The 17413-nt window shown below is 35.3% G+C and overlaps 1 protein-coding gene across 1 annotated transcript; it reads right to left on the reverse strand.

Moving 5' to 3' along the window:
• Nucleotides 1-14675: 14675 nt before the first annotated feature.
• On the reverse strand, nt 14676-15368 carry LOC127260796 (uncharacterized). Its single transcript, XM_051288732.1, has one exon. The coding sequence runs from the start codon at nt 15366-15368 to the stop codon at nt 14676-14678; it is 693 nt and encodes a 230-aa protein (XP_051144689.1).
• Between the last annotated feature and the right edge of the window lie 2045 nt (nt 15369-17413).

Genomic DNA, 17413 nt, shown 5'->3' on the forward strand with positions numbered 1-17413 from the left:
ATTCACATTGGTAGAAATTTAGTTTCTTTGTTGTCTAAATAAATGTTTGCAAAGATAATTTATTGAGGGATTTTGAAAGTCATGGTTACGGGTTCACGTCTCAAACCATTAGACAATACCGAGATTTCTGTAATATTGTGGACCCACCCTTGCAACTTTATTACGTAAAATATATATACACGTGATTATGTGCATATATATATATATATTTTGATATTTGTATGTGTAGGCACCTTTCTTATTGTATATGTTATCGGTTTGGTGTGGGTGGGCCCCGAGTAAAATGAAATTTTATACTATACTTTTCGTTTTAAATTAAAAATATATACTTAGTATTCACGGTTCGTCTTTAAGAATTACAATTACTTTTTATATGATTGTATTTAACATTAAAAATATAATTATATTTGTATATTTATTTTACAAAATATCCTTTTATTAGTTTTATAAGATAATAATAGAAATATTTTTGTAATTTTTTCTTAATTTGTACTATATTTTGATATAATAATAAATATTTAAATATTAATACGTAAAAGATAAATGAGACATTTATCTTAGTTAAGGCTTGTTTTATTTTTTTTAATTTCAAAAATACATTTTTTCTCTTACAAAATATTCCATCATAAATTATTTTAATATCAAGTTCAAACTAAATTTTTCTAAAATCTATCAAAAGAAACATACCCTAAGTTATTTTTTGTGGAGCGAATTAAATATAATAATACTTCATCCATCCCAGATTTATTTATCCGTTTGTTTTTTTTCACGAAACTTTAGAAATATTAGTATTATATTATGATGTAGTAGATTTAAAGTAAAAAGATTAAACTAACCTTGTATGATATAAAAGTAATAGCATTTGTGTAATATATTGTAAATTGGAAGGATATTTGTAATGTTAGATAAATAGTACAATTATTAAAAAAAAAAATATTTTGTTACGGGACGAATCAAAATTGAAAAATAGATAGATTCTTAACGAATGGAGATAGTAGTATTTTATTATTTGGTAAACTGTTTTTTTAGTCCCGTAATTGAACCCTTATCATTTTAGTCCTGTAAGTTGAGCCTGTCGCAAACTAGTCTCATAAGTGAAATATTTTCGTTGTTTTAGTCCTCCGGCGCCGGAGACGCCCGCGTGGCTCGCGCGGAAGCCACGTGTCCGCCAGTTGTCCTACTAGGTCAGCGACACTTGGCGGACACAGATTTTATTTTATTTTTTATTTATTTTTTTAATTTTTTAATTTTTTTTCAATTGGACCAATTAAAAAAAAATAAAAGGCAAATAAAATTTCAAAAACAAATTCAAAAAAAAATTCAAAAAATAAAAAATGAAAAAAGGTAATAAAATCCACGTGTCCGTCAGGTGTCGCTGACCTGGCGGACACTAGCCTTCGGCGAGCCACGCGGGCGTCTCCGGCGCCGGATGACTAAAACAACAAAAGTTTTTCACTTATGGGACTAATTCACGACATACTTCACTTACCGAACTAAAATGATAAGGGAATCTCTAGTTATAGGACTAAAAAAAACAGTTTACCCTTTATTATTTAGTAAAAATATAAGATGATATATTTGTTCCATGAGTAAAAAAAACAAAGATAATTTTATAAAAAGTTAGAAGATATTTATATATTGTTTATTTTTAATATAATAAACATTGATACTTGTAAGTGAGATTAACAAAAATAATAAAATAAATATATTCAATGTAATGATACCCACTAAATGAAAATTTATTTTTTCTTTAAAAAAATAAAATGCGGAGCTCAATAGAAATTATATTGTATATCAATAATAATAATAATTGTTGGATTAAATAGGTATTGCGAAAGTAACATCTACCGTGAAACCGAATCGAGGATGAATTATCTTTTCGAAAATTAAATACGCCCCAGTAGTGCCTCCGGTGGCAGGCGTCTAACCTAAAAATAAAACGGTTTCTGTCTCCAATTAGAGTGGCACCTCTAATCGTTGGAGCTCCGGCGACAAAACGAGAGAAAAACTGAGTTGGAAAGGTTGTCGGAAAGCTAGAAGAGAAGAGAAGAGAGAAAGAGGAGATAGATGGTGTTGTTGGTGTGTTTTTAGAATGAACGGGGGAGACCTTTTATATAGGCGTCTCCACTCGGCGAAAATGGCAGGGGATCAATTACGATCATAATTACGACCTTAATTATCGATGTAATTTATTATAAGTTTAAACTTTCCGTTTGAAGCGGTCGTAATTGATTCTAATTACAAACTTTCTGTTTGTAACGATCGTAATTTATTCTAACTTCAAACTTTCCGTTTGAAACGATTGTAATTTATTCTAATTTCAAACCTTCCGTTTGAAACGATTATAATTTATTCTAATTTTAATCATCCCGTTTGAGATTATAATAAATCTATCCAACGGATAATATTTTATCCAAATAATACTGCGACTTAGGTCATCTAGCCGGGTTTAATTTGGGTTGCACAATTTGGTTTGTCTCGAGACAGGAAAAATAGTCAAAATATTAACCAAACTCCATATACAATAAATAAATAATATTTATTTATTTCTTCCAAATTAATCTAATTAACTTGGTACACCGGCCCGTCCCATTTTCACTCACCAAATAATCGATTGCAAAAGAACCGATTATCAAACAATCCTCCACATGAATATAAATGCCCATAAATGACAGAAGCTCAGCTCAATCCCTGTGAGACATTGACACATCGGGATAGGTAGCTTTTAACTTTGAACGTGGCCTAGTTGACGTGATGCATTGAACTGTTCCACCTCTGCGTGCACTTAGTCAATAATATTGACGTGTCGCTATCTCAGTCTCAACTTTGTTCTCACGTTTTGATCCATTTTGGCCATGTATCTCGTCTTTGGATTCATAAGTGTTTCATTTGAAGCGGCTCACACTTCACACTTAAATAGGTAATCCTATCTCAAGGTATCTAACTTACACATTTAGGATCATTAAGAGTCATTGACTCAACCTCACCACTTTGGCACATTATAACACTCATTGCTTTTCAGGGAATTGTCATTGAGTGTTCGTGCCAAACTCTCACAACTTAGTTTTCCCATTTAGCCAAAGTTTGGGATTTCCAAGTGATTTGGTTGGGTTACCATTGCAATTGTCTCTATCTTGTGGATTTCAAACCCATTTTCTTTAGTAGTTTGTACATTTGATCTCTCTACAACCCTTTGGTTAGCGGATACTAGGTTTTCTATTGATTTTACATATTCAATAGTCAAAACCCCACTGGTGACCAAATGTCTTACAGTGTTATGTCTACGTCAGATATGTCGAGATTTACCGTTGTAAATTTCATTCTTAGCCCTTGCTATTGTAGCTTGGCTATCGCATTGAATCATTACGGGAGGTACTGGTTTAGTCTAGTATGAAATATCATCCATGAACTTCCTCAACCATTTGGCTTCTTCGTCAGCTTTGTCCAAGGCAAGGAACTCCGATTTCATTGTGGACCGTACAATACATGTCTGTTTTGTGGATTTCCACGAAACAACTCCTCTTCCAATCGTAAATACATATCCACTTGTAGACAGTGAGTCTTTTGCATCGGATATCCAATTGGCATCGCAGTACCCTTCGAATTCCGGTTGATATTTCGCATAGTGTTTGTCAAAATACAGAGTAAATTTAAGATAACTTAATAATTTTACTAGTGCTTTCCAATGTTGATGATTGGGTTGCTAGTGTATCGACTTAGCTTGTTTACAGGGAAAGCCAGGTTAGGCCTTGTACAATTTGTTAAGTACATTAGGCTCAAGTGTACGCTGAGGTCCATTGAGGTTTTCACTAGAGTGTTTTCGTAGGCATTGATTTTTCTCAATATTTTTTCCACATAGTGGAACTAAGTCAGAACAATACCTTCGTCTTGTCTGAGAATCTTCATTCTGAGGATGACGTCAGCTAGCCCCAAATCTTTCATGTCGAAGTTACAACTCACCATGCATTTGACCTAATTGATCAGACTGATCTCTTTAGCCATGATCAGTAGGTCGTCTACATATAGACATATTATGATAAAACCGGAAGGTGTTTCTTTGATGTAGTCACACTTGTCACACTCATTTATTTTAAAACCGTTTGATAACATAATATTATCAAATCTCAAGCGTCATTGTAAAGGTGCTTATTTCAGCCCGTACAAAGACTTTATCAGTTTGAATACCATTTTCTCTTGAGCAGGAACGACATATCCTTCCGGTTGTTCCATATATATCTCTTCTTCTAATTCACCATTTAGAAAAGCATTCTTCACATCCATTTGGTGAATCTCAAAATTGTTCAAAGACGCGATCGCAAGAAACATTTGAATTGATGTTATCCTGGTTACTAGTGAATATGTGTCAAGGAAATCAAACCCTTCGGTTTATCTATACTCTTTTATTACGAGACGAGCTTTGTATTTGTCAATAGACCCATCAGCCTTGAGTTTCTTTTTCAAAATCCATTTACACCCTAGTGGTTAGCAACATTCGGGTAGGTCAAATAACACCAAAGTGTTATTATGCATTATTGAGTCTATTTTACAATCTATTGCTTCCTTCCAAAAAGGAGCATCGGGACTAGATAGTGCTTCCTTGATCGTTGTTGGATCATTTTCTAACATATATGTAACAAAATCCAGACCAAAGGTTTTCTCGACCCTTGTCATTTTGCTACGCATAGGCTCTGAAGCCTCTTGATCAGGGCTATTGACCATTTGTCTTTTTACACCCCGTAGTTCTTCATTTACGAAGTTTGGGTTGGACTGCATCCTTTCCTTACAAGGGTAGATATTTTCAAAGAATGTGGCATTCCTTGATTCTATCGTAGTTCCCTCAGTCATCCCAAGAATTTCCAATTTGTGAACTACGAAATGATAAACACTACTGTTTAGTGTGTATCCGATAAATATGCAATCTACCATTTTTGGGCCGATAGCGACTTGCTTTCGTTACATAATGCTTTGAACGGGGCCACATATTTGCCACCTCTATCACTTCGAACAGTCTTGATTTTACAGTTAAGTTGATTTTCTGGCTTGTTTTTGAATTTTTAAGGTCTCGATTGCTTCGTTCTTTTCCCTTAATAGGTAAAGATAGCAGTACTTTGTGCAGTCATTGATAAAGGTGATGAGATATTTCTTTCCACCTCTAGTTTGCACAAATTTGAAATTACATACATCTATGTGAATTAACTCTAATGGCTTAGTCTTCTTTTCGACAAACAGAAAGGGTAATTTTGCTATTTTGGCCTCAACGCAAACTTCACATTTGTTTTGAGTGTTCACCTCTTTTATATTTAGTAAATTCATATTTACTAATCTTTTTATAGCATTTAGGTTCACATGACCTAATCTACAATGACATAAATCAGAACACTCGATCAAGTACAAAGAAGAAGCAACATTTTTATTATTAAAAGGTGGTGCTCGGCGCACGGCTATTACATTCAATTTGAACAACCCATTTGTAAGATAACCCCTAGATAGGAACATCTCGTTTTTCAACAATATGAATTTATCTGCTACAAAGACAAGTACAAAACCATGCCTAACTAGTAGCGATCCTGAGACGAGATTTTTCCGAATGTCTGGTACATGCATGACATCTTTTAGGGTTAGTTTTTTGCCAGAGGTCATCTTCAACACCACGTTCCCTACGTCTTGGACCTCAAAAGTTGCGTAATTTCTCATGTGCAGCTCCCTCCCTTCGGTCTCCCTGTAGATCGAGAAGTTTGTTTTGTCGGAGCAAACATGGAAGGTTGCTCCGGTGTCAATATATCAACCTCTCGGACTTTCCATATTATTTGTTTCGTACACAACAACGACAAGGTTGTCACTATTGAGATCACGATCAGTCCGGTGACTTGTCTCAACCAGTTGGGAACTCGGCTTCTTATTTTTCGGTGCCTTGCAGTCCTTAACCTAGTGTCCTGTTTTACCACAGTTAAAATAGTTACCTATAACCTTGGACTGTTTGGCTTTGCCCTTGTCCGTTTGAGTTGGCCGTGCACGTTTTTTGGAGGGATCTCTGGCCAAGTGGGCTTTAGCAATATCTCCGCTTTTAGCCTTGTGCTATTTTCTGTTGCCTTCCTCTATCCGGATTTGAACAATCAGCCCCACTTGCTTTAGCTCATGCTTCAGCCCGTACTTGAAGTTCCTCCAACTCGGGCTCAATTTCTTAATCATTATACTCGTGATGAACTTTTTTAGTAGTGACATCTCATCGTCGATAACAGAGTGAACAATGTGTTGAAATTCTTCCAATTGTTCGACGATAGACTTGCCATCTACCATCATATAATCCATAAACCGGACACAACAAACATTTTAGACCCGACATTCTCAGACTTATATTTTTTCTCAAGGGCATCCCACAACCCTTTCGCACTCTTTACTTTACAATATACATTATAAAGAGAGTTAGAGAAACTACCTAATATAGTATTTCTTGTCATGTAGTCTCACAATTCACATACATCTGTTGGTCCGCTCTGGGATCTGGGGTAATTGAGCCATCGTGCAACACGAACATGACAAACCCAATCGCAGTCGGGTAGAAGAGCATCTTCTCCTGCCACCTCTTAAAGTCCACTCCAGTGAATGGTTGTGGAGTTTGTATATGGGGCATCATCTGTGGGCCACGCCCAGGACCAACAATTTGGGCCGCGAATAAAGTAGAGGGTGCGGCTACAAATCCAGGAAAACCTCCCCATCCCCATGGGACAAATTCCAAAAATACTCCCATAAAGGGAAATGACCCAAATGGAGAAGCGACTACCTTGACTGCGATTCCGACGACTACTCCTCCATACTTCATCTAAAAAATATTCTAAACTAAAACGCTGACAAACACACATGTATTTGAAAATAATAAAAATTTTGCGTTAATTTATTAGATATGTATTTAAGTAGATTAATATTTTTAAATAAAAAATGTAATATATAGGAAAATTAAAATATTAAAATCACAACCAAATAAACTTTATGTACGTATTTAATTTTTAAATATACTTTTAAGAAAATGACACTAAACTTAGTGCTCCCTTGGTCTCAGGTAGAATATTCACGTTCGTTGTAGACACGAGAATTTAGGTAAAGTATAATTAATAAGTAATTAAAAAGTGTATTAGTAAAAATAATTTTATTATATAATAAAAATAATTATAGGTTAAGATTAATATAACTAAATAATTTAATTAAAATTAAAAAAAATTATAAATTATAAAATTTAAAATATGATTAAAATATATAATTATATATTTTTTTAAAAAATAACGTCAAATTATGTGGTACGAAAGGATATAAAAAAAACGGAGACTTTATGTGGGGAGGAAGTATGTTTTTAACATATCACATTGTTGCTAATCATTGGTGAAAGAATCAAAATGGTTTCAAATTAATTTAAATAAGATATCGATTGAATTTTTATTAAATACTATTTTCATATGATATTTTGAAAATAAAATATTACATTTTTATCGAAAATTGTACAAGATTAATTTTAATTTAAAATTATAAAAGAATACATATATTATATATATTTATTATTCTTATTATTTACACAATTTTTTATATCTCACATAAAAAAATATCTCCACACTATTTCACAAAATAAACATACCAAAAAAATTGAATATTCATTTAATAAAAAATTAAATAAGAATTATTTTGAAAAATTTTAGAAGACGCACTACAAAAAAATAATATATTTGTAACGGAATTCCGTCCCTAAAGTTCACGTAGCTAACGTAATTCCGTTCCTAATTCCGTCTCTAATGTCATTAGTAACGGAAAAAGTAGATTTAGAGACAAAAAAATTTTGTTACAAAAATGATTTTTTCTTGTAGTGACGGTTGGATTGGTTTGGTTTGTGTTCATATTCGAGTTTTTTTTTTTCTTTATGTTATTTATTTTATTTAAATAATAATATTTTGATATTAATTCATGAGTCCCACCTAAATTATTCATATTTTTTTCTGGTATGTCCCACATAATTTGTCATTTTCTTTTATGAAAATATAATTATACATTTTAATTGCATATTAAATTTCATAATTTATAACTTTTTAAATTTTAATTAAATTATTTAGTTTTTTTAATCTTAATTTTTAATTATTTTTATTAATATATTTTTTAATTACTTAGTAATTATACTTTACATATATCCATGTATCTATGGTAATATGGACAATTTATCCGGAATGCAGGAAGTATGATTTATGAGAAAGAAAATTATTAAACAGTAAAAATTGTATCATAAAAAAATTTAAATAGTAATTTTTGTCCCTGAAATTCATCGATGACGGCCTAATGGAATTAAGCATGTTGAAATCGACAAAGAATCAGGTTCCCCGACCTACTCAAGAAAGTATGCGGGCTAAGTCTCGCAATAAGAATGAATCAACGGAAAAACAAAAAAAAATAAGTGTTGCTCTTCTAAATTACGAAGAAGACGAAGAAGAAAAACATAGAAGACAATAATTAAGGAAGAACTTGAATAAATAATTTAAGCAATAATTTAGGAACATTAATCTTAAATGGAAAAAAAGAATTGCAGGAATTAGGAAATGAATTATTTAGGCTTTGATCGAATGGGTTATATCTCCCCCTCCCTTGCTTTTTGCTTCGTGTGTATATATATATATACATACTAATCCTTGTTGGCGCGCTACGCGCGCAGTATTGGTAGCATTATTTTTTTTTTATATGTATAGTTAAAATTAATACAAGTTTTCTTTAAACTATCTAAATATTACTGTTGAGTACAAATAATAATAATAATAATAATAATAATAATAATAATAATAATAATGATAATGGTAGCAGGGTCTTAAAGGAGGTCGGAGAAAATAAGGTCGGGCGAAGAAGGATGAGAAGGCCGATACGGAGGACGGTCAAAAGAGGAAGTCGGGCGAAGAAGGATGAGACGGACGACACGGAGGTCGGACAAAAGGAAGACGGGCGAAGAAAGATGAGGGACGAGACGAAGGTCGGACGAAATAAGGTCGGGCGAAGAAAGATGAGATGGCAGACACGGAGGTTGGTCAAAAGGAGGTCGGACGAAGAAGGATGAGACGGCCGACCCGGAGGTCAGACAAGTGAAAGGGAAGTCAGTTGGTCGCTTGATTGGGCGACCATTGGATCGGCTGGACGAATGGTTGTTCAGCCGATTGAAGAGACCAGATGGTGGTCGCTTGGTGGGGCGACGAATGAGTCGTTTGGTCTAACCAGTTAGTATTTGGATTCGTAGGTTGGTCAATCGTTGGGTTATGCGGTTGGCGAGACGGTTAAAGCCACGTGTCAGTGGAGGAGGATTTAGTGGGCGGTTGACGGTGACCAACCGACCAATCCAGTTACTACCAGGTCGCTAGAATAAACGACTAATCAGTCGCCCACTCGAGAGACCACCATTCAGTCCCTTCAAACGGCTGAACAACCATTCGTCCAGACGATTCATCGATCGCCCAACCAAGCGACCTATTGACCGTCCTTTCAAGCGACTGAACTACTGTTTGACCAAATGACCGGCCAATCGATCAGGCGACTAACAGGTCGCTTAATTAAACGACCAATTAACAGACCTTTCTTTGCCCGACCAATTAACAGACCTTTCCTCTTGTCCGTCCTCCGTGTTTGCCATCTTATCTTTCTTCGTCCGTCTTCCTTTTGTCCGACTTCTGTATCGGCCCTCATCTTTCTTCGCCCGTCTTCCTTTTGCCTGACCTCCGTATCGGCCGTCTCATCTTTCTTCGCCCGTCTTCCTCTTGTTCGACCTATATGCCACCCGACCTGAATGTATATTGTTTACCCTTCTTCGCCCGCCCTCTTCTTCTCCGACCTCTTAATCACAGGTTTCTCCCGAACAAAACTCATTTATTAATAACACTTAGGCTGTTTGGCTTATATTTAGACCCATTTAGGATCTCACTGCCATTAACATACCCTTCTCGAAAACTATGCATATTGGTTTTTTTCTTACGTAACAATAATAAATTATAAAAACATATATTTTTTTATATCTTTGCAACCAAACAATTTTTTAAAAAAAATTTTTTTTTGGATATTTTTTTTATTTTATTAAAAAATTATTATCTACAAAATGATATATATGCTGAATTGGTCAAGGAGAAGAACCATCCAGTAGGTAGTCGGTTGGGTTGGGATAGAAAATGAGAGAAAGAAATATAATAAATTATAAAAATATATATTTTTTATATCTGTACAACCAACCAATTTTAAAAAATATATATTTTTTTTTGGATAAACTTTTTTCTATTTTATTAAAAAATTATTCTCTACAAAATGATATATATGTTGAATTGGTCAAGGAGGAGAACCGTCCATTAGGTAGTCGGTTGGGGTAGAAAATGAGAGAAAGAAATATAATAAATTATATAAATATATATTTTTTATATTTGTACAACCAACCAATTTAAAAAAATATATATTTTTCTTTGGATATATTTTTTTCTATTTTATTAATAAATTATTTTCTACAAAATGAATATATATACTGAATTGGTCGGATGACAAAGTAGAAGAGAACCGTCCAGTAAGTAGTCGGTTGGAATAGAAAGAGGAGAGAAAAATATATAATAAATTATATAAATATATATTTTTTATATCTGTGCAACCAACCAATCATTTTAAAAAAATTTTTTTTTTTGGATAAATTTTTTCTATTTCATTAAAAAATTATTTTCTACAAAATAATATTTATGTTGAATTGGTCAAAGAGGAGAACCGTCTAGTAGGCAGTCGGTTGGGGTAGAAAATGAGAGGAAAAAATATAATAAATTAAATAAATATATAGTTTTTAAATCTGTGCAAGCAACCAATTTTAAAAAATATATATTTTTCTTTGGATATGTTTTTTTCTATTTTATTAAAAAATTATTTTCTACAAAATGATATATATGCTAAATTGGTCAAGGAAGAGAACGGTCCAATAGGTAGTCGGTTGGGGTGAAAAATGAGAGAAAAAAATTATAATAAATTAAATAAATATATAGTTTTTAAATCTGTGCAAGCAACCAATTTAAAAATATATATATTTTTCTTTGGATATATTTTTTTCTATTTTATTAAAAAATTATTTTCTACAAAATGAATATATATATACTGAATTGGTCGGGTGACAAAGTGGAGGAGAACCGTCCAGTAAGTAGTCGGTTGGAATAGAAAGAGAAGAAAAAAATATATAATAAATTATATAAATATATATTTTTTATATATGTGCATCCAACCATTTTTTTTAAAAAAAAAATATTTTTTTTGGACAATTTTTTTTTCTATTTTATTAAAAAATTATTTTCTACAAAATAATATATATGCTGAATTGGTCAAGTAGGAGAACCGTCCAGTAGGTAGTTGGTTGGGGTAGAAAATGAGAGAAAGAAATATAATAAATTATATAAATATATTTTTTATATCTGTGCAACTAACCGATTTAAAAAAATATATATTTTTCTTTGGATATATTTTTTTTTTTTTATTAAAAAATTATTTTCTACAAAATGAATATATATACTGAATTGGTGGGACGACAAAGAGGAGGAGAACCGTCCAGTAAGTAGTCGGTTGGAATAGAAAGAGGAGAGAAAAATACATAATAAATTATATAAATATATATTTTTTATATCTGTGCAACCAACCAATTTTTTAAAAAAAATATTTTTTTTGATAATTTTTTTCTATTTTATTAAAAAATTATTCTCTACAAAATAATATATGCTGAATTGGTCGGACGACAAAGAGGAGAACCGTTCAGTAAGTAGTTGGTTGGAATAGAAAGAGGAGAGAAAAATATATAATAAATTATATAAATATATATTTTTTTATATATGTGCAACCAACCAATTTAAAAAAATATATATTTTTCTTTGGATATTTTTTCTATTTTATTAAAAAATTATTTTTTACAAAATGAATATATATATACTGAATTGGTGGGACGACAAAGAGGAGGAAAACCGTCGAGTAAGTAGTCGGTTGGAATAATAAGAGGAGAGAAAAATATAAAATAAATTATATAAATATATATATTTTTTTATATCTGTGCAACCAATCAATTTAAAAAAATATATATTTTTCTTTGGATATTTTTTTCTATTTTATTAAAAAATTATTTTTTACAAAATGAATATATATACTGAATTGTTGGGACGACAAAGAGAAGGAGAACCGTCGAGTAAGTAGTCGGTTGGAATATAAACTGGAGAAAAAAATATATAATAAATTATATAAATATATATTTTTTATATCTGTGCAACCAACCAATATCTGGTCAGTTACAACAACCGCTTTCAACCGCCCACAAGGTTCTCCTCTGTTGACACATGTGTTAACCGACTCACCAACCGCTTGCGCCAGTTACAGCATTCAACTGGCTCGGCCGATCGCCTCTGAACACCTTACCGCCTTAAATGGACGGCTAGTCCCGAACGACTACTCAACCGCCCAGCGTACTTTAGACAGACTGCAAGCCGACTGACTGAACCTACCGCATAACCCAACGATTGACCAACCGACCAATCCAGATACTAACTGGTCGCTAGACCAAACGACTCACTGGTCGCCCCATAAAGCGACCACCCTGTGGTCCCTTCAATCGGCTGAACAACCATTCGTCCAGACGATTGATTGGTCGCCCGATCAAGCGACCACCATCTAGTCCCTTCACTCGGCTGAACAACTATTCGTTCAGACAATTCATTGGTCGCCCAATCAGGCGACGACCATCGGGTCCCTTCAAACGGCCGAACAACCATTCGTCCAGACGATTCATTGGTCGCCCAATCAAGCGACCAACTGACTGCCCTTTCAAGCGACTGAACTACTGTTTTGACCAAGTGACCGGCCAATGGATCAGACGATTAACAGGTAGCTTAATTAAGCGACCAACCAACAAACCCTTTGTTCACCCGACCAATTAACAGACCTTTCCTTTCGTCCGACCTCTTTTTGACCGACCTCCGCATCGGCCGTCTCATTCTTCTTCGCCCGAGTTCCTCTTCTGTCCGACCTCCGTGTCTGCCGATACTTTTTCTTTGCCCGACCTTATCCTGTCCGACCTCCGTGTGCCAATACTTCTTCTTTGCCCGACCTTATCCTGTCCGATCTCCGTGTCTGCTGATACTTCTTTCTTCGCCCGACTTCATCTTGTCCGACCTCTGTATCGGCCGTTTAGCTTATATTCAGACCATCCAGAATCCTAGTACCATTATTATTATTATTATTTGTACTCAACACAACCAATTTAAGAAAATATATATTTTTCTTTGGATAAATTTTTTTCTATTTTATTAAAAAATTATTTTCTACAAAATGATATATATACTGAATTGGTTGTATGACAAAGAGGAGGAGAACCGTCCAGTAAGTAGTCGGTTGGAATAGAAAGAGGAGAGAAAGAAATATAATAAATTATATAAATATATATTTTTATTTCTGTGCAACAAATGATTTTTTTTAAAAATATTAATTTTTTTAATTATTTTTTAATTATATTTTGAATTTGAGGGAATTGGTCGGTTATCATTTGAGACTGCCCCAAAATCGGATGTCTTTTATTTCTGTAAGATCAGCCGTTCAGTTGGACTAAATTTTTTTTTGTTTTGCGTGCCCAACAAATCCAAAAACCCCTGCATTAGTTTCAAATGCATTTTTTTATATATCATAGGATTAGAATATTGTAACTAAGTTATTGTATTAGAGAAAACTTTACGATCTACAAAATGATATCCATATAATATATTTTGTACAAGTAAATTACTACAAAATAGCAAATGGAATTGAATAAACACAACTCTCAAGAACATCCAAAATCAATAACCAAAAGTACAAAATATAAGCAAAATGACACTCTAGGACCTCGAAGACTTGCATTTTTACAACCTAACACAACAAAGCTAATACACTAACGATAATAAGTAAATGAAAAAAGGGTAGAAAAGTCATATAATGTAGGCATTCATACAACTAGTCATATGTATGTCTTTGATATGTGTGTTTCCCAATATTCACTCCACTTTCCTTCAATTTAGGAATTACTTCCTCCACTTCTCCCTCCATTTTAGGAACATACTTAGACTACCTTCTCCATCACTCTCACTTTTCATCCGTCCAGCTTTTGGGCCGGTTTTGTTCATTTGGCTCTCATCTGGACTGGGCTGTTTCTTCTCCGGGCCGGTTTTGTGGAGCTTTGGGCCTATTTCTAGTTCATCCGGGCTGGGCCTATAATTGTTTTTGTAGGATAACAAATGCCCCCCACAAAAATATTTTGGACAAAAGTATCTTTTGCAATCCAAAATTATTTTTGTTTATGTGTAAACATTTTCCAAACACTTATGCGTACTTTTTTCACTAGCTTACATGCCACCATTATCGTTCTTTTCTTCTCCGGTGGAAGAAAGGATCATCACCTTCGTTCCTAGTGAGAGAAAATCCTCACATCTTCTCAAATGGCCTCATCCCTAATGCCTCGATTGACCTGCCTGATGACCTGTTGGATTCAGAGGTCCGATCCTCTATGTTGTCCTAGTTCGCTGGTCGGAATGATATATTTCGGGCATCGCCGGGAGCTAATCTGGGCTGCTGTTGAGTTGGACGTTCTTCGAGATCCCAAGATGATGGATAGTAAGGTTATAGATGCTTTCCGTTGATGAATGTCTTTAAATCTTCACCTTCGGGTTTTCCGAGATGATATAAAGGCCCTCCCAATTAGGCGACCACTTTCCGAGCTTCGGGTCTTTGGGACCTTCCGAGAGTATAACTTTCCAAACCAAGTAGCCCTCTTGGAAAGACCACGGCCGAACCTGTCGTTGGAAGGTTTGTTCAAATTTCTTCTTTTGGAGACAGAGGTGCTTAAGGGCTTGAAGTCGTTCCTCCGAGAGGCCGTCCAGCTCATGCAACAACACCGGGTTATGTTCCTCCATCGGTATTTCATTTTGTTTCAATACCCTAAAAGAAGGTACCGTTATCTCAACGGGTAGGACCGCGTTTTGTTCGTAGGTCAACCTATAAGGTGTGCTTCTGGTTGCAGCAGACTTTGCGTTCCGATAGGCCCACAAGGCTACCTCCAAAGTATCGTTCCATGCCCTCGGGTTGTCATCCAACGCCTTTTTTATGATAGCGATTAGTGTCTTGCTCGTGGCTTCGACTTGCCCCTTGGCTTGCAGATAATACGGAGAAAAATGTACCAATCGGATGTCGTATTGCGCCATAAAGGCATTAAGCTTTGCGCTAGTGAACACTGTCCCTTGGTCGGTTGTGATGGTCCTCAATAGGCCCACAAGGTTACCTCCAAATCGCTTGTCTCGCGGCAAGAAAATGCAACGCCAGCACGAGAGTTTCACACTCCGCATGGTTGTTGGTTATTCCATGCGGGAGTTGATGTGCGAAACGCCGAACTTCTCCTTGGGGACTACTTATCAAGATTCCAGCCCCTGCTGCTCCTCCGGACCATCGAACGTAACTTGCCATGGCTCCATACCGATGTACTCCATGGGGGCGGCCTCGATCATCCCAGGATGTTCGGCAAGAAAATCAGCAATGGCCTGCCCTTTTACTACTTTTAAAGCTGGTATCTTAAGGCGAACGATGCTAGTTTCATTGCCCACTTGACTATGCGGCCTTGGAGGACCGGCCTGCTTAGCAAATATCTTAACAAGTCGACTTTGTATAACACATTAGTTTCAATAGGCGTCAAATAATATTCCAACTTCGTGCATGCATAGTATAAAGATAAACATAATTTCTCGATACATGCATAACGAATTTCAGCATTATTCAAAGTCTTACTGAGATAATAAATTGCTCTTTCTTGGCCCGACTCATTATCTTGCGTGGGGAGGTAGCCGATAGTATCCTCTGTTGCCGAAATGTAAAGTTTCAACTCCTTATCCGGGATTGGCAGCATCAACACTGGTGGTGATGTAAAGTTTTGGTTGATCTGTTCCAAAGTGGCCTATTGTGCTGCTTCCCCATTCGAAAACCTCCCGACTTCCACGTAGCAACACGGAGAACACCTTCATCTTTCCGGCGGCATTGATGATGAATCGCCCTAGAAAATTGATCTTACCCATCAAACTCTTAATTCCTTGAGGTTGTGTGGGGGTCCCAACTCTTGGATCACTTTTGCCATATTCTGATCAATTTCGATCCCCCTCTGATGCATGAGAAAGCCTAGGAAATTTCCCGCTTGAACGCCAAATGCGCACTTCGTGGGGTTCATTTTAAGGTCGTGCTGCCTTATCCGGGTAAAGGCCCTCCGGAGGTCAGCGAGGAGGTGGTTGAATGCTCTGGATTTAACATTGACATCGTCGATGTATAATTCCATACACTCGCCGATTTAGTCGTGGAAGATCTCATTCATGGCCCTTTGATAGGTTGCTCGTTCTTCAATCCGAACGACATCACAATCCACTTGAATATGCCAATCACCCCCGAAAATAGAAATGTTGTTTTGTGGGCATCCTCATCGGCTAAGTATATGTGATTGTATCCTGAGTACCCATCCACAAAGGACAAGATCTCATACCCCACCATTGAGTCGACAAGCATATCGGCGATTGGCATAACGTACTCATGTAACACCCCCAGTTGACTCATACTGGAAAATGCTATCGCCACACTACATTATGAGGTCGTCATCTCCTACTTCGGGCCCCACAATACAGTGGTAAGGCTAAAATTAACCATAAAAGCGCATTATTATATAACAGAATCTGATTTATAAATATTTACAAAACACACCCCTTAACAAGAGGTTTTTTCGGTTAAAAATTTAGATATAATACAATAGATGTAAGTTCACTCACTCAGCCCGTCTTTCTATATCCCGAGACGTCCCCTGTCTTGGATGTGCCATGCATACCTGAAACAAATATTTTCTTAAAAAAAGCAGTCTAGAATTAAATCCGTTTTAAGAACTAACGTGAAATATGTCATTTCATACCTTTTTGGAATAAAGTTTAATTCCCGTTAATCATAAAATACGTGTGTCATGCCAATAGTGAAATGATGCAATACAGATATCAAACTCGACAACAATGCACATCCACATATATATATACATCCGTTGAAGTGAGCAGCCGGAATAACCTCGGCTCCATAATCATAGGCACACTACATCTGTCTAAGTGAGCAGCCGAAATACCCTCGGCCTCGTAATAACAAGCTCACTAGACCATCATCAATAAATAGCCGGAAAATCCTCGGCTCAAGGAAGGACCTGATAAACCCATAATAATATAACGGTCATCCAGTCACTCCCATATACCCACCATACGACTCCCACAATCAATACATGGATAACCGAACGTTGTCGCCATTAACCACAAGACGCCCCATAGTCTGTGATAGCAAAGATAGGACCCCCACTGACTAGCCCTATCCCGTGTAATGTAGT

This window comes from Andrographis paniculata, unplaced genomic scaffold (assembly GCF_009805555.1).
Source record: "Andrographis paniculata isolate CXL003 unplaced genomic scaffold, ASM980555v1 Contig15END, whole genome shotgun sequence".
Lineage (NCBI taxonomy): Eukaryota > Viridiplantae > Streptophyta > Magnoliopsida > Lamiales > Acanthaceae > Andrographis > Andrographis paniculata.